We start from the raw sequence: 26,394 nt of genomic DNA, 5'->3' as shown, positions 1-26,394 counted from the left end.
TATTATCTCTGCATCAGCAGGACTGAGAGGAGGAGATGAAGAAAACGCTGCCAGATATTTGCTTTTGGTTGCTTCAGAGTGCTGACGCTGTAACTATGTACTGTAGTATCTACCATCACTGCTGCTGCTGCTGCCACTGCTACTGCTGCTGTCACTGCTGCTGCTGCTGCTGCTACAGCTGAGAGAGAGCGTGAAAAGGAAAAAAAAAAACACCTGCGGCTGCTGTTTGCTTTTAAATTAAAGTTTTTTTTCCCTTTTACACGATCTGTGCCGACATTGGGATAAATGTCAGAATTATTCATGACATCGTTCGTCACATTCAGCTTCACAATTACCCAGAGGACACTTGATCTCTTGAAAAAGGAACCAATAGGGGGCACACGTCCGTTGTTTTCATAATGCAGCAAGTGTGGTCAGAGTCAGCAGGTTAAAGAAGGGCTGGAGTCTGGATCCACTCACAGTATTTACACTAGGATCAACTGTGAGAATAAGCCACACCATACTTTATACACTTTGATCACACTCTCATATAAAGATCAATTGATAAAAACTCTGGTTTAAGCCCTGTAAAATGTCTGTAGAAATGTCTGTAACACCTGCAACACGGATGCACACACTCCAGGCCAGTAGGTGGCAGTGATGCATTATAGATTATTTGGCAACTACAAAAAAATACAAATAAAAAACTTCATGCAGTAAGGGAGATTTTCAAACTTCTCCATGCCAGCTTTGTCACAATCCAAGCCTATAATGAGTCACTGGTTTCCTGTGGTCAAACCCTGAACTGCAGCTTCAGCTCCTACCTGCTTCTCTGGAGAGCTGCATGAAAGCGTCCACTCCCTTCTCGCCATAGCTTCCCTCTGATGCCACTGTGGAGACGTAGTTCCAGCCCATGGCTTTGACAACATCCACCATGGCCTGAGCCTGGAAACTGTCAGGAGGGACAACACGGGAGAAGAAGTCGTAGCGCCGGTCATCACTCAGCTCCGGCGCCGTGGAGGCGTAGCTGATCTGAGGGATCTGGAGACACAGGACAGTTGAAAGGGTTAAAATGTTATGATTGGAATTTAACATCTGCAGGAGAAAGGGAATAGTGAAGCAGTGACGATGATGATGATGAGTCAGTGATATCTTCACTGTCCGTTAGTGACAGTGAAGATATCAGCTGAGCTCAAATGTTTGTGTTCATTGTGTTCAAGTGAAAACTGTTATTTTCAAATGAATCCCAGCTGTGTGACTGAAGCCTCAGAGTCACAGTCGTTTCCAGGAGGAAACATCTGATGTTTCCACAGACGTTATGAGATCCTGCAGCACAAAGAGAATCTCTGATCAGAGTCATGGGGAGACGTGAGAAGGACGACACACACATGTTGGTTTTTGTGTGTTGTGAGCTCATAAACGCAAGTCTTATGAAGACTCACTGCTTCTCAGGGTTTCGACTAATTTAGCTTGGAGTTTTTAAACCAGATTACCTTCCAGATTAAACCCAACAAGTTGGATTTGACCCTAGATCATCCTACAAGGTGATCTGTAATACGACCACCACTCACCAAAATATGACTAACCTTTACTTTAATTTGACCCTAAATTTAATCCTAACTTCAAACTAAATCTTCAGCCTCAAAATGTTTACATATTTATTCACTCAGAGAAGACCTGGCAAAGAGTCCAGAGATAAAAAGGATTTTATAAAGACAAACCTACAAGTATAGTTAAATCTGTGGTTAAACACACACACACACACACACACACACACACACACACACTGTGTAAAAAAGTTGTTGTTTGTTGAATACCCGTTCCCCGGGAGCAGTGATCGCTTTCAGAAACGCCCAGGGAACAAAGGGATTTGGTGTTTGTTCAACACACCACAGCCGGTCGAGCTAGGATGCAAACCTGCGATCCTCTGATAACAAGGCCAATCCTCTTATTACTAGTCCCCAGGCTGCTCACGCACCTTTACTGTCATTGTACACACAGACATACACACAACGTAATTATTTCTGCTTTAAACAAACACACAGTGGTAAACAGGAAACATCCATCTGACTCCTGGTTTTCATTTCGTTTATCAATGATTTTTTGGTATTCATTCATTTTTTCTACTATTTTTGTTAAATTCACTTTTTAAAAAAAAAAATACTGCAATTATTGAACCAGTGACAGCAAACGCTAATTAACTGAAGTCTATATTACAGAGATAAGGGTTTAAATCCAAGGCTTAAAAATAGTGTTTTTTTCTGTCAGTCTGACGTTGTTACTGCCTGCTTTAGCAGGTGGCGCCATAAACATAGTTCATAGTTCAATATGAGATGAGGTGAATACTCTAAATGTGTTATTGTAAGACAACACAAAAACTTCAGACCATCACATTTCTGTTGGACGCTGTTTGAAGTTTGATCTAAAGTTTGTTTTGAATGAGCTCTGAATGAAGGCAATTGTTTAGTTGGCAGTTAGAAAAACATTGATGATTGAATTAATCTCACCCACTTTGATTTACGTGATGTGATTGGGTTACAACTTTCCGGGACAGCGCCTAGGACTGGTTTTTGCCCAAGTCTCCCTTACAACTGTCAGGAAAACCAGTTGAAAGAGCTGTAACATCTTCCAACACAACTGGAACTGAAAAAAAACTTAAAACATCTGAACGATCCTTAAAACCTTATCTCTTCAGAAACCTTCTCAAAAAAATCCAAAAATCCCTCGTAAATGGATTAAAAACATTTAAAAATGAAAACCCACCAAAAACTTCTTAAGTGACAACAAAAGGACTGAGCCTGGAGAAGATTCTCTAAAATCAGGAAAACATCCATCAGCCATGAAAGAGCTGGAAAAAAAATAAAACGAGAGAAGCATCAGTTTTTCTGTAAAAAAAGAAAAAAGAAAAAAAAAATCCCATGAGATTTTCATCCCACTGAAGCTTCAGTGGTTTGTCCTTGAAAAGCAGCGGCAGCTCTCTCTCTCTCTCTCTCTGTCTCTCTCTCTCCCCCTCTCTCTTTCTCACACACACACGTTAACTGTCAGCAGCAGCTTATTGCTTGCTCTTAGACAAACGTGTCAGCATCAGTTCAGAGGAAAAGTCCAACACTGAAGCAGATGTGTCCTGACGGCTCATTACCACTGATATGTCACACACCCAGAAGAGACAACACGTGACACACTGTCGAGGCAACGTAAATGGCCAAATGTTTCAGCCCCATGGAAAAAAAAGTCTCAGGAAAAGAGACTCCAAAGATTAAACCCTTAAAAACGCAGCTGGAAACATTGAACAAAAGCAAAGTCTCTGAAAACACAATCCCTTCAAAATGTCATGAGGCTGAAAAACGTGAAACTGAAAATCTATAAAATCCGTCCTGCTGTACAAATAAAACAAGCAGTTCAAATCTGGTGACAAGGCTGTGGGAGGAAACAAAAGACCCTGGTTCAAACATGTTGGACCAGAGCAACAAAACCTGGTCCACACCAGCGGTAGTTTCTGGTTCGACGATGAGCTGAAACTCATGTTAACTCGCTTTTCACAGTAGAGATGAACTGGAACAAGTAAAGTTCCGGGAGCTACAGTATTTATTTATTTCATTATCTACTGCCGAATCCTGGCTGGGTCATAGGGGCAATGGAGCCAATCCCAGCTGGTAATGTTTGGGCTTTGGGGTTATACCCTGTGCCATTGACTGGTCCATCACAGGATCGCGTATAGAGAGAGAAACCTTTGACACTGACATTCAAGGGTATCTCACAGTTTGTCCGATGACCAAGGTACGGAATGTTCTGTGGGGATTCTGAGGTTTTGGAAAATGAGCCGTTGTGATGAGTGGGAGTTGAGTTCAAACTCCACAAATCTCTCCCATGTTCACAACAGTTTCAAATCAACACAGGAAGACGAGATAATAACTGAACAAAAATATGATGATTCACAAAGAATAAATATTCCACCAAACCTCTGAAAATATATGAAAACATTTTGGGGGGAAAAATAGCTCTACCTTGAGATAATTCAAAGACTGCCTGTGAACATCTTTAGGTGCATATGCAGAGGACAGCGGCTGAGTAAATGTGATGAGTCTAATCTGATCACAACAGTTGTTTCAGCTGTGATAATAACACATTAACAGACATCTAGTGAAAAAAACCTGTATTCTGCCATACAGAGGAGGAAATCAGTGATTCCAGCGTAGAGGGACATAGAAACCGGTCCACTGCTGCCTCCTGTGGTCAGTTTGTGTCACTGAGCCTCAGCTGTTCCAGGTCTTTCCTGAATGTCTAGGAAACCTGGATCACACTTGACTTTCTTCACACTAACACTCCATTCTGATTTTTCTTGTTCACATTATAATTAATATGCCACAACAGTCAGCTCTCCTCAGGGTGGCTTCCTGGTGCAGAGATCTGTCTCTTGCTGCTGCACTGCTTTGACACTGGGGGTGAAAGTAATAGAAATCGTGGGGTAGATTTTTCTTCCTCTCTGGCTATATCTGTGGTGTTTCCACTGTTCTTTTTTTTTCTTGTTCAGGCTTCTCCTGAGATGCTCTGTTGCCTACCAGAGGAGGCCCCTGCCCTTGGTGGAACATCTCTGCACCACCATAGGTCTAGTAAAGAGACTTCAGTTGTTAATATGTAGCTGAGACGTGGTCCACTTGGGCTGTGATGTCTTCAGTAAGCACCAAAAACTCCCCTGTTTCCCAGATGTACTAAAGCGCAGCGCACTGCTCCCGTTTCACAGATGGGTTAAATCCAGAAGACAAGTTTGTGGCGTGAACACTGACAATGGAAAACAAAGCCACCGCGGTTTCTTCTTACGGCTCTGATAACCCAGAGTTCTACACACAAACAGAATGTCTCATTCTAACCCTGTATTCTGAAGCTAAACCTCCCAATGACTGAAGGAATTCCAGACCTTTCTCTGCTAAGCGTATTACTGTGATGGAGATTGTCTAACAGAACAGGGAATCATGCAGCACACTGAAAGAGGAGCATCGTGGGGAAAACAATGGGAAAAACAAGTGTGTGTGGGAGGATGAAAACGCAGGAGAAAAAAAAAAAAAACTGGGACTTTGATCTCCACTTTAGCTCACATTCTCTGGCACCCTCCCGGATCCTGGTCTTGGCAGGACCTGGTTTCTGGGTTTGGCTGGGAAGTGGTGTTAATATGCTAATATCCCTCTGTGTTCAACGTGGATCATCCCCGGTGAGAACTGGGCTCAACTCCAGCCCATCTATTTATAAACGTAGCAGTGGAGGAAAGAAGACCGAGGCATCAATCACGACACCCACGAGCAGCTCAGACACGCTGTTAGTAACCATTATGGAGCGAGGAGTCTCTGATGAGATGTGGATCTGGACCATCACCACCTCTGTGAACGGTCACAGCTGCATTCCAGGATACGGTCCAAAGAACTTGACCTTTCTGGTCTACTTTTGGTGTGAAGAACATGGAGCAAAACTCAAACTAAACTTAAATCTTAAGTTAGGCTGCACCTGGGTCAAACATCAACTAAGGTAACTATTTCAAGTTCCAGCTGTTTGGTCTACATCTGGGATAAGTATGAGAATCACATGGTAGTGATAATTTGACTGGTCCTTGAGGGAAAATTGATAATTTTTGTAGTTGTTCCTGCAAAATCATTGCCAGAAATGTATGTTAAACAATCTATACTATGAATCAATGATTGTTAAATCAAGCTGTGATGCTAAAGAACAGCTCTGTTGCTGAATGCTATTGCTAATAATTAAGTAAGACTATTACCAATAGTGACTAAACATAACATCTAATGCGTTAAAGTGAGCCCTAAACAAATGCATATAATAACCACAACATTCAAGGATTAAAGATAGCTATGATGCTAAACAACAGGTTTGTTGCTTATACAGAATCCTGAGTAAAACAATAGCATTTTGTTATAATGAAACTAAGGCTCTATTAGCACCAGATCTCTACATCCCATATTCTAAATGATGAAATATTAAAAAAGAAAAAGTAAAAAAAAAAAAAAAAAAAAAGAGAGAGGATTTATTATCCTAAGATCAAACAAAGAGCTTTATACTTTATTCATAAATTCATCCTCACTCAAACACTTTTCTCCTCGGGGTCTCATCAGAGATGAGATGAAATGAGAATGAGCTCATACATGTGTACGGCTGCTGTTTATCAGCCTCCACCTCCTCATCCTCCATCACATTTCTTAAAACAGGAAACATTATTAGTGAGACGTTTGTTTTGTCTCCACCTGCTCCTGCTGTCGATTTTCAACACACCCCCGTCGTTAACCCTTCACAGATAAATGAGCTTTCTGTTTGGGAGATGACATATGAATGTGAGCGCACACACACACACATATACACTCTCTCTCTCCTTCTGTCCTTCTCCCAGCCTCTCCCTCTCTCGTTCTTTCTCACCCTCTCCCTGTCTCTCTCTCTCCCTGTGGTCTCCCTGCTGTCAGTTCTGTTTCTGCCGTGTTCTATATTACACTGTTCTCCACAGTTTCTCCACAGAGTCAAACAGCACAGAGGGAGACCCGGGGGTGAGTTCACCATCTGTACCTGCCCTAGTGTATGTGCCCACACACAACACACATGCATGCACCCACACACGCACGCACACGCGCACACACACAGTGCTAACAAGGACACTTGCTCTGCAGCTGCAGATACACCAGGTTTTCTTCCTGCAGTGAATTATTGCGACCACCTGTTTTTCCTGCTGCACCACAGTCGCTGACATCTCACTTAACCTCCACTACAGCATATTAATGAAAATTAAACACTGCTTGAAAGTGAACCAGGTGAAAAATATCACAAGGAGATCAAGGAAGGAAAGACCAGTGCCTCTACATGTATCATAATGGAGAGGCAGTTCACAGTGAGGAACCCACTCAGTGAAGGACCCACTCACTGCGAACAGAGCACACTGACCACAAAAAACTGAAAATGAGTCCAGGTCTGAGTTCAAAGACTCAGCAGTGAGGTTCTGGAATTATTAAATGTCAGTCTCATTTAAAATATTCTTTATTGTTACGTTACACTATATAATGTATACAGTGATAATGTATTTCTTCCCAGGTTACATGTATACTAAAAGCAAAAGCAATCGGGATAGTAGGTCTTTAGAGTATCGTTCAAATTGGGTGGTGTATTCAGGAGGAGTGTGTACACGCTTCACACTGGTGTAAAAACGAGGCTGTGTGTGTTTGTGTGTGTGCACAAAGATGTGCCTTTGTACAATAAAACAATGCTTGAAAAGTTATCAAAGTATTTTGGTGGAAGGGAATCGTACTTGTTGTCTAGTCAAGACAAATAACTTTGTCAGACTTTCCTTAATCCCAATACTTATAACACAACAAGTTTCCAGTGCACAACAGAGTGTGACACTGAATAAGCAGGTTAGAAAAGCAGGAGAGACAGAGCATGCAATAACCTATCTATAAAAGCAGCACAGACTTCCAGAAACAACACTTGACTCTCAAAGTGCAGTGTGCACAATTAAACTGTCCCTGTGTTTTAAATAGCACTACTCAATGTAACTAATAGTAAAACTAATGTGCCCAAATGCCAGCCTTACTTTAGTGTCTGTCTGACCTCAGCTTAATGCAGTGGAAAGTGCAGACTTCTCCACGTGTCCCTACACCCCTCAAAACAAAAACTTACTTAAAAAAACAAAAACCTTAGAAATCTTTAAATGTCACAACACAACCTAAAAATGGTGTAAATGTAAAGACCTGCCTGGCCAGGTACACCTGTGTGGTTCACATCAGCTGTCCACAGTGTGGGCCACATTCTTTTGACCCTATGTTGGAGCAGACACCTCAGATAATGTGATTTATTTCTTTTTAAAAGTCAACACTTTCTTGCTGGCTGGCGCACAGAGCAGCAGCGGCCAGGATCAAACCCCCGACTTTCCTCACATGAGACAACCTGCTCTACTTACTGACGCGCAGCTGCCTCAGGCATTGAATCAACTTAACATAAAAAAAATCACATCTCTGAGCTGATGTTAGATCATGTTACTGACATGCAAATGAGCAGGAGACCTAAACACACACACACACACACACACACTGCCTCTGTAGCTACTGCAGATAAAAACGCAGAGAGAATGTGTAATAAATATTATATCAGGCTGGAAATGGAAATGTGAGGTAGAGACTAGAAAGGGGGGGGTAGAAGATGTGAGGGGAAGGAGTGAGAGAGAGGGAGAGAAAAACACAGAGAGAGAAGAAGAGAGTGAGGGGAGGCTGTAAAAGGAGGAAGAGAGAGGAGAGAGGGAGGTGAAAAAGAGATAGAAAGTGAGAGGGCAAGAGAAACAGAAAAAATGCTGAAAGAGAGAGGGAGCTGAGAGAGGGGGAAGAGAAATAGAGGGAATGATTGGGTAAAGGGGAAAAGGGAAAAGGAAAACAAGACACAATGAGAGAGAGAGAAAACAAGTTAGAGGAGAGAGAGTTTGAACGTGAGATAAAGAAACAGGGTCGGTGATTGGGTGACAACGACAGGTATTCAAATTATTGACCACCTTAATGCTTTAATTGTTCTATTTCCTCTGATGTCTGCGCTGCTCTTCTGAAAACAGAAGACGCAGGTGACCAAGCTGAGGTCAAAGGTCATGCTGCTCAGATCCATGGGAGCACAAGTAAAACAAACCCCTGTTGAACAGACCATCATCTGGATCGGCTCTGGGAGTGTCAGCGAAGCAGATCCAGGTGCTGACATCCGACTCTGACAGGATGTCAGCATCGGCCACTTCCTGTCACTGCGTACCCCCAGACACTCGCAAATGACAGTGGTTGTGTGTCAAACATGTCCACAGAGAAATACGACACAGTTTTAAGTTGAAGGACCGCGTTTGTGTCAGCGAGGCAACCAGGAACAGGCTAACAGAAGATCTGGACCTAAAATTCCTGTGTCAGTTCACGTCTCTGTCGTCTTCTGAACACACTTCTATATCTCACTGTTAAACAGACTTTTCCAACAGGAACCTGGTGATTGCACCTGTCTCACTCTCCTGCACCAGAATCCATAGAAGAAATCAATGATTTTTAGCTCAGAGAGCTCAGAGAAGAAGAAGAATCAGCAGCAGGAGGAAAAGGGGAAGAAGAAGAAGCATCATCATCATCAGCATCAGCAGCAGCAGCAGCAGCAGCAGTGTGAGTGACATGCGCGAGTGGTTGAGAACATGAATTCCTGCCGTGGTGAAACACCCTGGGACTTGTTTGTTTCTGCAGATGAGAAGATTTTTATGCAAAGCACGAGGCTGATTGTTCTCTGTGTGAGTGTGTGAGCATGTTAATGTGTGTGTGTGTGTGTGTGCGCGAGGGTCGACACACCAATATCTGAGTCGTTTAACAAAGATGAGCACACACACAGATATAAGTGAGACTTCCTCCTCTTCAGCTGGGACAACAGTACAGTGACTCACAGAGTCATTTAGACTCCACGTGTCAGCTAAACATGAATGAGGGTGAACATTACACCTGGCTGTGGTGTCGGACGACCTCACCTCAAACACACAAAAAGAATCCCTGCAAACTCTCTCACAAAGACAACACTGTAACCAGGCCTGTTCTGAAAAAGGAGGAGTTGACTTTTCAGTTTTCTTTGTGTCCTAATTTCTGACCCAAAACACTAAAGATTTGACTCTTGTTTGGCAACTAATGTGACTCAGACTCAGACTCTCAGAGTTGAGTGGAGTGGATTTAGACCAGGAGTGTGACCAGGGGCCACATCAGCAACACAGTTCCTCTTAAAGGGCCGGTTGTAAATAGAAGACTGTATGGATTAGAGGTTCCCAACCCCCGGTCTGCAGACCAGTCCATATGTCATTTGGTACCTGGCCACAGTGGGACACAGTTAAAAAATGTACTTAATTTTTTACTAATTTACTTCATTCAAAGAAAACAATATATATATATATATATATATATATATATAAAAATAGTCTGTTTTTTTGTAATAATATTATACCAGCCACTCTTCTTTACCCTTCATATCAATTATTTTGGGTTTTTTTAATTATTAATTTAATTTTGAATAATATGTGGCCTTCTTAGGGAAAAGTTCTGTGTGTAATACATTGTATGTGTGTATATATATATATATATATATATAACAGGCACTATATATATATATATATATAATATCATATCCATTTACTTTCTCCATTTAGAGAAAATCTGGCAATATTTTAAAATAATACGTATTCAGACTCTGATATAGAATAAAGTCTGAAAGATGTTTTATTTTGAAAATCTAATGATCCTTCAATGCTCAGTACCTTGATATCAGTCTTTAATAACAGGAACTGGCTGACCAGTCCTTGGAACAAAAAAGGGTGGGGACCTCTGGCATAGCTGTAACTACTCCATAACAGACTAATACATGTTTCTGCATCTGGTTATTATTTATTCAAGCTACAAATATTTTTCATTGCTGTGTAATACACATATTTCATATGTTAAGAAATTCTGCTGCATTGACTAAATGATTTTTGAGCTTCTGCGGGCCACACAAAATGGCTTGGCGGGCCACATTTGGCCCCCTGGCCTTGAGTTTGACACGTATGATTTAGCGTATGATTTTTTTTCTATGATTTGGACTTGGGCTATAAAAATTCCACATGGAATACTGTAGACCTGACAGCAAGACTAAATTTCAAATGACTTTTCCACAATCAAAGTCCTAAACTAATGTCCAGTTCTACGTTTATTTTAATGAAACTCTCCTTTACTTTCCTTATCTCCTTTTTATAATTTAATTAAAAACACATTTTAGTGCTAAATTAGCATATTTTTACCAAGCATTTTTATGAACATAAAATACATAATACATTTAGTCCTGTGTTAGCTTGATACAGACCCACAGAGCAGTTTAGCCGTTGGATTATTTTAAGAGGTAAAGCAAACAACAATATTTGGATGGAAGGAAAAAGATGTTTGACTCCGGATATTCAAGAAAGAAAAACGTGTTTAGAGATGGAAGTGTGTCGGGGTGTTTTAATGCTGCTGTGAAAACCAGTAAAAAAAAAAGGAAGTAAGTGTGAGCCTCTGCTGCTGACACTGCTGCTGCTACTGCTGCTGCTGCTGCTGCCATCTCCCGGAGTCGTTACCAACTAAATCTGATTTTCTGGATGATTCTACAGTAAGGAAATAAGTGACAGTTACAGAACACACACAGTAGCAGCTCCAGATCTATAATTAATTTGCACCAGTGGATTTCTAACAGCCGATAAATCACTTCAATTCTGAGGGAAATTTTGAAACAACACCAAAAAGACAATAAGATGATAGAGGGGGTTGAGAGGGCTAGAGAGGTGGGGGTGGAGAGAGGTGGGGGTGACAGGTAGTGGGGTGTGCAGGCGCTGACATCTGAAATGGATGGTGATAATAAAATCATTGGGCTGCCACTGTTCCACGAGTGGCTGATTCACCTTAAATACATTCTGATGACTGGTTTTAACCCGTCCTGGTCCTAGTCCTCTCGCTCTCTCTCACTCTCTCTCTCTCTCCCTCTCTATCCTCCACTTCCTCTGCCCCAGATCCATTCCACATTTTCCTCCTAACACCAGTAACTATGATAAATGTGTTTATACAAATTCTCACCCTCTCAGTTCACTGTCACGTTCAGTTAGACTTGCAATAAACACAACTGCTGAGTCTATTTATTACAGATTGACTCCAATGATACGCAGATGTTATAACTATATATCTGTTCCCCTTGAACACTTTTTTAAATTTAAAAGCAAAAAATAAACAAATGGGAAATATTGTTTTGTGTTTTCACTGACAAACAATTTCATTTTTAGGCCTCATTTCATAGAGATGGTAAACCAATCCAATCCTTCCATTCAAATATGTTGGAACAGAGTGAAAGTCAGACTGAAAAGTTTTGAGGACTACATTTTTGGAAGCTCACTTAATTAGTTAACTGCTAACATGATTGGCTATGGACCAATAAGACACACATCAAGTGTGGTAGTTTGACAAACTTTGGTAGATTTGTAAATCTGCAGTTTTATAAACTTCAGTTTAGCTCCTTCTCAAATAATTCAGACAATAAAATCTACATCACACTGAGTCTGCGATACCTGGAGATAATGTTGATGCTTTATCTCACTTTTAGAGACTCCTCTGATTTAACTGCCTGCATCTACAGCCACCATACAGTTACAGTACAGTCCTCAGCAGCAGCAGTGGCAGAGTCCAGGCTGCTGCGAGCTGTTAACACGTGAAATTAACCTGCAGTAAAATGCTTTGATTAAAAACTGGTTCAATCAGAATTTAATGAAGTAAGTGTCATCAATTTGTTTGACACTAATGTTTTTCCCTACGTATCACCTGAGCTCTGAGTCTGTGATGCTGTGACCGACAACACAGTGCTGCTAGGAGTGTGTGCATGTGTGTGGCTGGGCAGCACAGGAGTGCACGTCCCACAGCATCCCGTCTCTAATTGGACACGGACTAGTCGGAGTGTGCTCTAAATCCCTCTGACATTTTAATGTAAAAACACTGGGTTCATTTACTGCTGTTTAACTCTAATACATGCCTGAGACTCTTGCTCTGTCTCTCTGTCTCTCTCTCTGTCTCTTTCTGTGTGTGTATGTGCATGTGCGTGTGTAAAACAAACAAAGGCAATTAGGCAAATGAGGAAGGAAGACAAGCAGTGAAGCGAGGGATAAAGAGATGGAAAGAGACAAAGAGTAAGAGGCAGAGCACTCTGTGCTCTTACTCTGGATTGGACTCTGCAGTGTCTGGCATTAATTTGCACGGTGACACCACAATACTCCTCCAAATCCTTGACATAACTAACATCCAAACTCTAGTTTTAAAAAGTTGCTCCAACTGCTGAAAATGTAGTAAAAACAAAAATCTGAACTTTGATACTGAACACAAACATTTGGTTTTGATCAGAGTCAATGTCCATCCCAGGAAGAAGAAGCTTAACTAAAACAGTTGTTTAGCATTGGCCACATATGGAGTTGCCTAGGTTGCTACCTGCTGGGGCACAATGCTACAACCCCTGCGGGTAGATGGAGGAGTCTATGAAAGGACTATCCACCAAAGATTACTGTAGTATTAAAAGAGCATCCACCAAAGGTCAGCATAAGAAGAGCATCCGCTAAAAATCAATTGCTAGGCTAGATTAAGGTGAACACATCCACCAAAAAGCTTTAAAGCAGCCAGGGTTTACTATAAACTTCCACATGTAAGCAGGGCTTCCATTAATGGCTTGGTTTAAAAGAAGCATGAAACAGTGTTAGGTACAAAAGAAACATCCAATAATAATAGTATTTAAAAAAACATCCACCAAAACTTAGCCTAATGGAAAAATCCACTGATTTTTGGAGACTGCACCAACATTTGAGGTCTGTTTATACTGTTCATCAGTGTCTCTGTTCATGAAAATTTCAAGGACAAACTCAAAGAAATTCTTCATTCAGCCTGTGTTGTTACTGACGCTGCTGTGAAATAAATGAACTCAGACACAGAGAATCTTCGTCACGCTTCATTTCCTCACAGATTAGAGTTGAAAGATCAGAGTCTTGTTAACAGTTTGTGTCAGTTTTCTGGTGCTGAGGCAACATGACAGCAGCAGCAGCAGCAGCAGCAGCAGAGATGAGAAGCTGACAGACAGAAGCGGAAGTCCCTCTGCTTCACTCCACTGCATTAATGAGCATGAGAAGAAAGATTTGAAACAGACAAAGAAGAAGAGGAGGAGATAAAGGTGTGGAGCGTGCGTTTGTTTTTGAAAAGCTCCAGACAAAGGTTGGCTTTTGTTTGTGTGGGAAGAGGAAGAAGACGCCAGAGAGGTGAAAACGTCATCAGTGAATTCTCGCTGCAGCTGAACCACATTCACAGATGACGCGCAGGAAATTCTTTTCACCAGTTTCGGCTGCTGATTCCACACAGGAAGGGAACAGAGATGTCGCACATATATCTGTTTGCAGGCTAATTTTAGTAACCTCGCTCTTTACTAAGGTAATCGTTCTAACCTTAGGACAATTACGTTTTTTTGTATATAGCCTGAATTTCAGTGGTGCTTTTCTCATCCAAGCCTTCAGTGACGTCCTGCCTGAACAAATCCTTCATTGTGTCTATAGAAACCATTGATATTAGGTAGAAACGTAGTATAACAAGTCATTATTTTCTAGATGAACTCATGTATCCACAATAACACCATTACTAAAGCAATAAACCCACGAAGCACAACACAGCCACAGCTGTGACTTATATTACATATATGTAATAACATGCAATAACAGACTACAATTACAATATTATTAAAAAGAGTAGGATGAGTTGTTGAATTACTCTTTTGTGCAGATTTTTTGTGTGTTCCAGTTCTAACAACAAGTCTTTTTCCATCTCCATCCATGCTAACGATGAATGTCCAGTCAGTTCTGTCGTATTTATAGCATAAGTTGAGAATATCATCTTGACAGAAGCAGTGGTCAGAGAGAAAACGTTATTTTCGGCCATGCAAGTCGCTTGATGCAGTTTCTCAGATTCAAGATGTGCGTTCTCAGGCTATCCAATTAAAGCACCCCAATCGCCAGCGGAACTCATACACTTAAACACTAAACAAATTAGAAGTCTTAGAATGCTGTTAATGCTATGACCTAGTGTGTCAGCAGGGTCCTAGTGGTGGGCTTGTACGTGGCTTGTACTGTGAACAAAAAATCATCCGTTCATCGTTACATCCTTATTCAAAAGGTTAAAGTATGGGTTATTGTGTTTTTTTTAGATTCTACTTCTTCAGCTTCTTCTCACTGTATACATCCTTATTTTCACCTACTGCTGTAGATGTACTGACGTGACTCCGACAGTGTAACAGTTTGTAACATCAAACAAGCAAACAGGTAGAAACAGGAAACATAAGCTCTCAGTCAGGCAAGGACAACGTTAGAGACAAGTGATTCTCTCCTGTTTTATATTATTTGCATCATTTACCTCAACATGAAGAAAAGCAATGAATTGTAGCGAAAGCTTTATTTTTCCTTGACAGAGTGAATTATTGTACACAACTGTGGGGAGGCGGAGCCAAAACACCAGATGATAAAGAGCTGAAGCTGCACAACAAAGAAGAAGAAGAAACACTGAGCAAAACGATAACGACGCAAGTGTTTAATGAGAGGAGAGAAAAGTTCAAACAGACACTGATAAAAATAATGAAATCCTTCATTAGAGCAGGAGAAGCTGCTGCTACTGCTGCTGCTGAGGCGGTTTTTAAAAGACAGGATTATTATGAAAATCTTCTCATACTCCCACACACACACATAGGTCTTTATTCTTTCCTCTTTTATATTCAGGGTTTTAGGTTCAGCTTCCTCAAACTCGCTGCTGCTGCTGCTGCTGCTGAGACACAGACTGTACTCCTTTAAATGTTGTTTCTTCTAACATCATGAAAAACTGCAGCACTAATAAGACCAAACACACGAGCCAGTAATGTTAGCCTCATCAACTACAGCATCTCCACCACTCACTGTGATGTAGGTACAACCACTGTGTTCCAGAAGGGTCAGATTAGCCAACAACAAAAACCCTCACTGCAGATAAGAAGTAAAAGTTGTCCAGAAATGCCTGCAGATAACACAAATTTAGCAGCTGGAGCAGCAAGGTCCACTTTATGGTTATCAGATGTAGACTAGACAAGTTAGTCAATAGCACCAAATGGCCTAAAACCTGTAGGCTCTGGGTTATTCAGAATCAGAACTTACTTTGATCCCACAGAAGGAATTTTTAGCAAATCAGATGATATGATGTATCAGAGTACACAGTAAGAGTGAAAAAAAAATGTTCAGAAAACACCAGAAAAAAAAAAGTAGAATATGATTTAATCATAAATACAAGTGTATGTATATACCAGGCCAAGTATCAGTGAGAAGTAAGAAATACAACACGTTATCAATTATTCCACAGTATATCAGAGAACTGCAAAGATGTTGACGAAATATTGCACAGAATGAATTATTGGGGAAAACACTGAGCAGAAAAGGCCACAGTAAATTCAGAGTACCGTAAAATATTCCGCAGTTGGTTTGATAACGACTCTCAGAGGGAGGAGGAGGTAAAGAGTCTGATGCCCCCGGGCAGGAGGGCGGTCCTGTGGCACTGTAGTACACTGCTGGAATTTGTCTGACTGAAGGTGCAAATGCACAGAAGTAAGGATGTGGCCCACGTCCTGCATAACCAACGTGGACCACACTAATTAGTGCGATCCATCACAAGGACAAATGGTAAAATATTTCTATATTTATTGGGAGCTTGTCTCGTCCTCGTGTGAAAATAAAACCCAGGCACACAGACTGGAGTCTGGAATTGATCCCACAACCATACCACAGACAGACACCTGCACAGTACTGACACCAATTCAGCCCAGATAGATTACCCCATAACTTTGAGCGCCTCACGTGGACCAGACCAGTGTTCTTACATTTTGAACAGATATGGCCCAGAATAAAATGTCTGCTCCAACGTTAAAAAATGTTAACCAAACAACAAGAATAAAATGCTGTTTCCTCCCTGATGCGTTCAATGACCCTCAGTGTAAAATTGTTGAGACTTTTACTGTAAATCCAATATGGCTGCTCACCAGCAATAACTTGTTTCATACATCGATAAAAGTCAGTTTTAAAACTGCGACAAATGACAAGATGGTGTCTGCTCACAGCTGTTCATCTTAGACACACACACACACAGTCAAACACACACACGTACACAGAAAGAGGGCAGAGCCTGTTTATGAAACTTTGCTCTTTTACTTATTAACAGTCGAAAGATAAAAATCTTCATTGATCTTCTGAAGGGAAACAAACAGACTGATGTGACAGGAACATTTGATGTTCATGTCAGAGAATGTAAACAACATCATAAAAAACATGAGCTAACGAGCTAACGAGTTAACGACCCAATTACTGTCACATCCTGACAACCCTGCCTGTTGAGACAGGATATAAATCTATGAAGATCAAAGGGGATATTTTTATTCTCCTTTTCCTCTTGAGAAACAAAAACTCATCCCAGCACAACATTTCAGCAGCTTCACCGTGATGTCGCCAACATCATGATGATGTCACCAGCTTCACAATGAGGTCACAGCATCACGACGGTGTTGCCAGCATCATCAGTATCCTGTGACAATGTTATAATGATGTCTACTGCTGTCCAATCATATCAGCACCTTTGTGATGTTCACATCACCTTTGTTATTAGTCAGTAGCTTCCTGTGATGATGACATCACATTTGGTATGAGGTCAGAAAGTCTTCAAGGACGGAGTTCAACCTTGAACAAATGTAACTGTTCGTGACTCTGTGGACTTTTTTTTTCATGTGTTTTCTTGCTTTTTCTGCAGCGTGACTCCACCCACGGCACAGACCATTGTGACGAATCTGCAACAGCTGCTACTGAGACGCCCCCATGAGTATGACTTTAGAAATGTGTCAGAGATTTATGAGTCAGACGGAAACAGAAGAATTTTTCTCAGACACCGAGGAATGTTTTTTTCTTGCTGTCGTTAGATACAGGCTTCAGTTTGGGTTTTCTTAAGTGTGGTCTGATCTGTATAATAAACATTTTATACAGAGTTTTTTATCATGAAAACACAGACAGCTGTATGATGTTTAAAAAAAATTAAAAAAATCAAACCACGGATCTTGATTCTTTTTTTTAATGTGGAAATAAAATCTAAAAATAATCTTGACAGTTGTTTTATTACCATAGATAATTAGAAAAATAAATTTGTTTATCTTAAAAAAAAAACAAAGTTAATATGTGCTTCATTATCAAAAAATATATCATATAACCATATCCTGGTTGAAGATTAAAATAAAATTATTAAAAATTTCAGTGATTTCAGTTTCAGTGAAAAAAGAAAATTATAAAAATTTCAGTGATTTCAGTTTCAGTTCCAAACTAACAAACGTGTGATGTACAAAAAACGACCACCCAACCAACCAATTATACAGAAAGCCAACCAACCAACCAACCAACCAACCAACCAAGCAGAAATCCATCCAACCAACCAACCAACCAACCAAGCATGATGAATATAATGAAGGTGAAAGAGAACTAAAAAAAACTGTAGACTGTAATAAGTTTGTACCAGGAACAGTCTGAGCATGTCCAAGACGATGATGAAGCTCATACCTGCAACACTCTACGAATATTATCAGATAGTTTGGAAATGAAGATCTTACCTCAGATGGTCTAAGGGCACTGATGATGATGATGATGATGATGATGATAAGCTTTACGATAACTTCTGTCCCTAGAAATGTGTTAGGACAGTGACCACGATGATGAAGACGATGAATATGAAGGTGAAAGTTCATACCTGGAGCAACCTGAGAATAATGATGGAGAAGATGAAGCTGATGATAAATGTGTTGCCTGGAACAACCACAAAATGGTCAGATGATTATTGAGTAAAATGATTGAGGTAAGATCATCAGAGATTGTAGATCTTACCATTGGAAAGCTGAGTTATTTTATGAAACTAATGGTGATGATGGAGTTCTTTCCCTGGAACAACCTCAGGATGTTGAAAAAAACTGATGGAGATGAAGACATTTTTACCTGGAACAACTTCACGTGTCAAGTAGGAGGATGAAGATGGTCGAGATGGTTCCTACCTCTCATCCTCAAGGATATTGAATCATTTCATAGAGGTCATGCTGATGATGGAAATGATGAAGTTCTTACCTGGAACAACCTCAAGATGTTGGCCACCATGATGGACACGGAGCTGGCAGAGGCACCCACTACTCCCACCACCTTCTCGGGCTTGACAAAGACAGGTGGTTCTCCATTGGTGCACCTGACGTCGGATGTGTCCTTCTGGATCAGCGCTTGTACAAACGTCAGGGACTGCTCCAGCGCGTACGTGTCCCGAGAGCAGGTGTCCAGGACGCGCGCCCCAAGAGTGACGTTAGGCAGCAGCTCCTCGTCTCCATTGATCTGGTCCAGCGCATACATCATGGCCTCCAGACGGTGAATCCCATTCTCCTTCCTGATATCCCCGCACGGAGTCCCGGGGAGCCCTCGGGCGTGCACAGGGAAAAGCCCCCCCAGCGTCACGTCTCCCTCCACGCGGATGGAGTGCGGCGCGTAAATCTCTTGCGCGACCGCGGCCAACAGCAGCGGCAGCAGCAGTAGAAGCAGCAACAGCCGCGGCACCGAGCACGGGTTCGTGTCAGAGCCGCGGCACATGATCCGGTTGATCCGGATCACCCGATCCGGGTAGTGAGGCTCAGCAGCAACAAAACCGACACCAACGAAGCGCCTCCGCCTGGAGACGCAGCTGTTGCTGCTGCAGCAGCAGCGACAGACACACTTTGGAGACTTTTTACTGATCCAACGAAAGCGGCTTCATTGTGGTGAAGATCCGCAGCCACAACTGAGAACAAAAGAACCAGAGCCCAATCCAGAAGGAGGTGAAGAGGAAGAGGAGGAGGAGGAGGAGCAGGAGCGGTCAGCACCGCGGAGGAGAAAAAGAGCGCTGCGCTGCCGCGTCCGCTGCTGCCGCACCGCCGCGGCCGCTTGTTGCTCCAAACAACATCGCAGGAATTCAACGGAATGAGAAAGAAGAACGGAAATGGATGAAAGGAAAATCAAAGCACACGGAGAAGCAGCAGCAGCAGCTCCGGCAACTCCTGGCGATTGTAGAGCCCAGGAGATGGTGATGGTGATGATGATCCACGCGTGGATGAAGAAAAGGGGGAGGAAAGAGAGAGGGGGGAGAGAGAGTCTGAGAGAGACACTAAGAGAGGGGGCTGAGAGAGAAAGCACGAGAGAGTGGGAGAGAGACAGAAAGAAAAGGAGAGAGAGGAAAGAGAGAGAGAGAGATACTCAGACTCGTAGAGAGGAAAAACTGCACTTAAAACGGTCTCGTCAGACCCCCCCACCCCTTCACGTGCACACTCTCCACCCACGCATGTTCGTGTAATTATCACTTCCATTCTCCCACTGTTCCAACAGGCAGATGGAAAACACACACACACACACACACACAATTCATAAGACGAGCGACTTGGACCAACAAATGGAGGTTCCACACTGATCTTAATTCTTGATAGCAGATGTGACCAGGTGGAAAAGTTTGTCCAGCCCTCGAATATGGCCCACATCCTGCCTACAACATATGGACCACATATGTTTGTTGGATCCCCAACTCCACACTCCACATTTTAGGTTTCTTTTTAAATATTCCATTAATTCCTTTACACAAATTTTAAAAAGTTGTGGCTTATGGTCCATATATATAGTTATAGTATATATATACACACACATATATGTATATATATATACATACATATGTGTGTGTATATATACATATATTAATAAATATATATATATAACAAGCTAACAGCACAGAGCAGACTGAAGTCAGTCTTTAGACCTCTCTCACAAACTGCACATAGGACTGACAAACTGCTGTCAATAAAAAAATATTGTAAATAAATCTTAAACACTTCTTCCAATCATCAAGCTAAAGCCCAGTTTTCATGCCCACTCACTGCTCACTAGCTCCCTCTGAAGGTGAACATCACATATTATTCATTATTTAGTTATTTATTAGGGTTGTCCTGATACCATTTCTTTTACAAACTGACTAAAGTATTTTTATTTGTGTAGTCGCCCACACCAAGTACCTTCAGCGATACTTCTTTAGACTGTGTTTGAAGTCTCTGACGCTCCCGTCTTTGTCCTTGATGCTAACATATCTCCACACTGATGACATTATTGACCTACTCAAATAAACTAACATGAGGACAGGAACAGGGGGAAACACACAACATTGGCTGACTGTTGAGCTGGTTGTAGTGAAAACCTGTTTACAGAGTACAGTACTACTTTACATGCTGTCAAGTAAGAGCAAGTGTACAAGTTTTTGAAACGAGGAGTATTTGGTCCAATGTCAGTACTAGCATAAGTATCGGTGCTTACCTACATGTTATCCAATCAGTGTTTGGCGCCCACAGTGAAAAAAGCCATTGAGTGCTGTTCTATTGACGATGAGCTTCAACAGTTCAATACACTCCACAGCTGCAGGAAGGTTTGAGAAGAGACTACTGTCAGTGACAAAGAGCTGATCCTGAATGAACAAATCACTGAGTTAACAAATTAATGAAGTTAATTAACAAAGTAAAAACATCTGACCATTGACTTCAAAACATTTCAGAGGTAGCTAAGCTAAGCTGTGCACTGTAAAAACGACCAGTGTGTTAGTGTGGCTGATTTCAGTCTTTTTAATTTTCTCTCCGTGATTTTCTCTGAGCTGTGAATGACTGTGAGGACCAGCCGCAGCGAGTCTAATCAAACAACAGGAGGTTTGATGACTTTGACTGTTGAATTATTGATGAAGGGCTTTTGTACAAAGCTCAGACAAAAGCAGCTGCTGCAGCCTCACATCCAACATACACAGTCATTAATGAGAATTCTTTATCATATTTCATCATTAATATTCCACAATTAGTCAGTTGTGAATTCATTTGAATGTGTACCAATTCACCATCAGCCACTAATGTCAAATTTTCTGTTTCATTTATCTACTAGATTTTTGTTTGTTTGTTTTTTTGTTCAATAACAACTCACCAGAATGTAGGCTACATGCTTCTGAACAAGATATGATATTAGAGAAGAAAGTTACATTCTGGCTCAAGTTAAACCAGCAAAGTGTTAATGCAAAATAACATTGGTTTTAGTCCAAGCTTCTCCACTTTTCTTTTTACTTTACTTTCAATTACTCCAGGCTCGTGCAGAAAATCAGTGATTTTAGCCCACAGGAATACTACTGCCTCCTGTGGTCAGATTTCATCACCGAGGTGTATCTGACTAATTTTAATGCTCAGGTAGGTTTGAAGCTACTGATGGAGGCAGTACCTAATCAACCATTGTGTCCCCGTTAGCTATAATCAATGATTTTCTCTGTGGATTTTGTTGTGAAGGAGAACTGATTGATTGAAAGTGAAAGAATTTAGCTACTGTTAAACATCTGAGGGAAAAAAAAAACTTTGTAACTAATAAAAGAAGTGAAGTGACCATTTATTTTTTCACACTCTTCCATACCAAAGTCCATTAATTAAATCAGTGTTTTACCTCAAAGGGACGTAGCAGTTGTTGATCCACTGCTCCAATTTAAATGTGTTAGAACTCTTTAAATTGGTAAGACAAGCTGACCACAGGGGGCAGCAGTGGGCCAGCAACTCACATGTACCTGTAAGTGTCGTTTTTTGTAATTTTCCTGACTGCTGCAGTGGCCTCATCAATAAGTCACACTTTAATAGCTGGAAGTTGTTTAAGTCTGCCTTCATTGTTAAAACACACATACACACACACACGCACTCGGCCTTTGATCATACAAGTTTCATGGCGTTTCGCCTCCAACATTTTCATTATTCAGGAAGTTGTTCATAATCCACTCGGCTTCAAATGCTGATGAGGCCGAGCTGTGTTAAAATATTCATCAGTGTTTTAAAATAACATAAAATAACAGTCGATACAGGAAAATGCGAGAAGACAGAGAAGTCTCCCTGAGGACCCGACAAACGGCTTTAAACACTACACTCAGTGTTTCTGTGCTGTGGACCTTGTCATTTAGAAACATGAATAAATATAGATTGTTTAGATGGAGGATAATCTGACAGGAGGTAAAGTGGCACTGTAAAACTGGACGGTGGATACAATGAAGCTAAAAAGACGTTGCTATAACTGAATGACCAATCACTGGCCTTTACATCACTTAATTTTACAGATAACAGCTTTTACAGATGTATAATGTTTGACCAACGTCAGAAAAAAAAACATTGCGCTGATCATTGGCCTTGATTTATTTCTTTAATTTTACAGGACGATGCCATGTGCTTTACCTAACGCTGCATTAACTCTGTCCTAATCCTTAGATTTTTCATTGAACTTGAGTGTTGAGTGGAAAATGTGTGGCTAATTCAAAAGCTAATGTTGATGTTGGCTTAGATAAATGATTTAGTCAATTCAACGACGTGTATGAAGATATTCAACGTGACTAATAATATATAGAATGTAAACGTGTTCCAATAGTAAACCTTGGTTGTGATTTAGCCTAAATTCTTTGGTTTTTAAAGCTTACAATGTCTGGCTAATGCTATATTCACATCGACATTAACATCAACTGTGACTAAGATTTCTGTTCTTACCAGTTTTGACTCAGCTGAGCTTAATTAGTTCCTAAGACTAATAAGAAACAGGCTCAACTTGTAAGGGATAAGTTACCGTAAGTGTTGTTAGCTTTTAGTTAGCTGTTACCTGTTTGATGTAGCAGAGTGTAATTGGCTTGTAAAGCTTGAATTAAGTGGCACACTAATGTCTTGAAGATATTATCTCTTAAAGTTTATAATTTTCACTTAACAGCACCTCAACCTTGCCCTTAATCGTGTTCTCTATAATCTTGTAGCGATAATAACGGGCGGCTAACACTCGATTAACGTTGACCCTGTTTCACTTTTTTGTGCATTTTAAGTGATTGTAGCTGAATAAGCCATGTTAGTTTTTTTTTTGGCACAAAGTCAGAGATGGAAAATTGTTGAATCTAAAACTAGTCTCATGTTCGTCCATTTGTTCCATTGAAAAGTTAAACGGGCCATAAAAAGAAGAGAAGTGTGAATCTTTTCATCTTCACACGCTTTTATCCAGCAGCAGTCACTGGAAAAAAAAAATCTGCAGAACAGCAGGAGAGAGAGTGTTGAGAATGGAGGTGGATTATTACTGAGCACTTTAGACGTTCAAACAGAGGAGAAAAGACGCACGTACGTGCATACACACACACACACGGTCACACACTGTGATGGAAATGATGCTATTTCAGTGCTTTTCTCTCTAGATGTGACTCATAAACATTTACACCTCGTTCAGGAAAAAAACAACTGATCTAACTCTCTGTAAATCACAACACACTTCACAGTCGGCGTGATAAAAAAAAAAAAAGGACCCAGCCCGATGCAGACAAAACCCTTTTAGGAGGGGGAGGAGTTCAGAGGGATGGTAGCCTTTTTTCTTTTGTTTAATTCATGGATTATTTTAGGAACTTAAAATTTTTCACTAAGGTCGAGTGTGTTTACTACAAACCTGTAGTAAAATAACCCGAGATTATTTATGCTGCGTTGACATACACTGAACAAGCAGGCCCTGAAAGCCTGCGAGCTAAGATGATTATTTTTTCACTGCCCTTTTGTGTCGTTTTGTGCTTTTCAGTGCTAACTCATACATGGCTCTGGATACTTGAAGAGATCGACAAGGCAGATCTTAGCGCCCCCTGCTGGATTTGTACCTACGCTTTCATCTTACTTTATTTACTAAAGCTTAAACTTCTTAATCTTAATTCTCAATTATTTATTTGACTTTAGCTAAATTAGGCTTGGCTTTGGTCAATATGTATTTAACTAATTATTTACAGTCACATGTTTAAAAATCCAGGTTATTATTTGAAGGTTATTTGGACCCAATCTGCTCATTCCTGAACGGAGATCTGAGTGTGAGCAGACTTCAGTGAAATCACCCGAGTAAAACACATCAGCAGCAGTGCGAGCGATGGAGGAGAACTTTACTACGGCCGTGTGGTGTAAGATGTTCCAGGTTTTTGCAACGTCGATAAAGTCAGCGAATTTGACCGAAGCGTTTATGTGAGCAGTAAAGTCAGGCTCATATTTCAGAGGCAGTTCAATTTAATTGGACTGTTATCTTTGCTTTAACAGGAAAAATAAACAGCAACACTGGTGAGAAGTTCTGTCATTCTGACAGTGTGTGTGTGTGTGTGTGTGTGTTTACCTGTGTGTGACTATTTATTTGTTTGTTTATCTGCAGGACAGTTGACGGATGGCGGTGGACGTTGGACGCCTCAGGGATGCCTCAGGGCTCTCACCCACGTCAACCACACTCCGAACTCCCAGAGCTTTGACTCATGGGAAATATTCCCTGAAGGCCAGAGGACGCTGGGACCAGACCTGTTGTCAGCTTTATTTTATCTACCACAATAAACAGAAAAATGGAGACTGAGTGAGACAGAAAGAAATTATATCAGCTATTAAACATACAACGGTTAAACAAATAGACCAATAACAATGTTAAAGAAAATGCATGGAGGAGAAACCAATGTGATCCCTTTGACAGTGGTAGTGAACACAGTGAGTGGGACGGGACTTACACGACAGATGCCCCTCACTACCACCCTTTGACTAGAGGACTAGGTGGAAAAGAACCCACAACCCACCGCATGGAAGGAGACTTATATTTTCTGAGTATTTGGAAATGTTTTATGGTAATGAGAATAACCTCCTAGTTCTTTACAGTTCAGGTTAATACTACAAAAAGCTTTAAAAAGTAGAGAGCAAACTAAAGTTTGCACAAGACCAATGTACCGTGACTTTTTTTTGCCTTTGGGTAAATATTGCAATATATCTGGAAAACATTTACTCTCTCACCTTCTGCTAATCACTATTAGCAAATACACAGTTCATACATCATTTGTTCTTACATTTTTTAAACAAAATATAAGCTATCTCCTCCATGACTTCCACACCAAAAAAAAGAGAGAACGGGAGAACACGGTGTTGTGGAAAATATATAACTTCCCTGTTTATGTCAATTGCTTTTTTATGACACTGGTTATGACTGTTACAACAGTGTGACTGTTACGATCATTTAAGCTGACATGACAGATGTAAACTTCAACATGGTCCTTATTTGATGTCCATTAGTGAAGGGTTTAGGGGCTACGGTGGAGAAGCAGTAGGACAAGCAGACATACTCGGTTCTACACAGCAGTACACAGTCTCTCCTTCCCTCTTTCTCTTTCTCTGTCTATCATCACATGCACACTCTACCCTGCAAGTACATTCTCACTCACTTTAAATTCTAGAATATTTTGTTTTAATTTGGATTTACTGACAATATGCAGCAGACTCCTGCAACCAGGAGTCTTGGGAAGCCAGCTTTTTCCACAACTTCAGTGAATCTGCACTATTAACAGACCTTCCACAGAGGGACTGGGCCTGTTTCTACTCAACGTTTTCCAGTCAACTGTTTATTTTGGTTTTATGAACGTAGCCACAATTGTTTGGTTCATTTCTGACCCAAATCAAAACATTTTCCATCCATATTTGAACAGGCAGAAGTTCTATTGTTAACAGCCGGTAAGATAAATAATGATGGCCTCGTAGAAAAAGCTAAATATTCTATCAGTTGATGTGAATCAGCATCTGCACCAGGATCTCTGTGATGATGACGAGAATATAAAAGCTCAGAGGTTTGTGTTTGGTTTGTGTCTGAGGCTGTGACTGAACTGTTAACAGCTCTGCAGAGAGGAGGAGCAGCAGCAGCAGCAGCAGCAGCGGCGGGGCGGAAAAAGCCGGATTTGGGTTAGGGACCGGGTCAATACC

General features: G+C 41.0%; 1 protein-coding gene across 6 annotated transcripts in view; it reads right to left on the bottom strand.

The window, feature by feature from the left end:
* The window catches only part of grm7 (glutamate metabotropic receptor 7), a 68,099-nt gene that overhangs the window by 24,064 nt on the left and 17,641 nt on the right, over positions 1-26,394 (bottom strand). Inside the window, exons 2-4 of one of the 6 annotated variants that reach the window (XM_025059990.1) lie at positions 24,785-24,981; positions 20,930-21,028; positions 804-1,020 (exon numbers count right to left, since the gene is read on the bottom strand). In XM_025059990.1, coding sequence (XP_024915758.1) covers positions 804-915 — 112 coding nt within the window. In that variant the 5' untranslated portion in view covers positions 916-1,020; positions 20,930-21,028; positions 24,785-24,981. Of the gene's footprint in view, positions 1-803; positions 1,021-18,180; positions 18,328-18,451; positions 19,731-20,929; positions 21,029-24,784; positions 24,982-26,394 lie in introns of those variants that run through there. The other 5 variants (XM_025059991.1, XM_008320766.3, XM_025059989.1 and 2 more) reach the window with 5 other exon arrangements.

The sequence above is a fragment of the Cynoglossus semilaevis genome, chromosome 11, assembly GCF_000523025.1.
Source record: "Cynoglossus semilaevis isolate Cse_v1.0 chromosome 11, Cse_v1.0, whole genome shotgun sequence".
Lineage (NCBI taxonomy): Eukaryota > Metazoa > Chordata > Actinopteri > Pleuronectiformes > Cynoglossidae > Cynoglossus > Cynoglossus semilaevis.
Note: the sequence above shows the minus strand (reverse complement) of the source record. Positions and strands in the feature narration are given on the sequence as shown.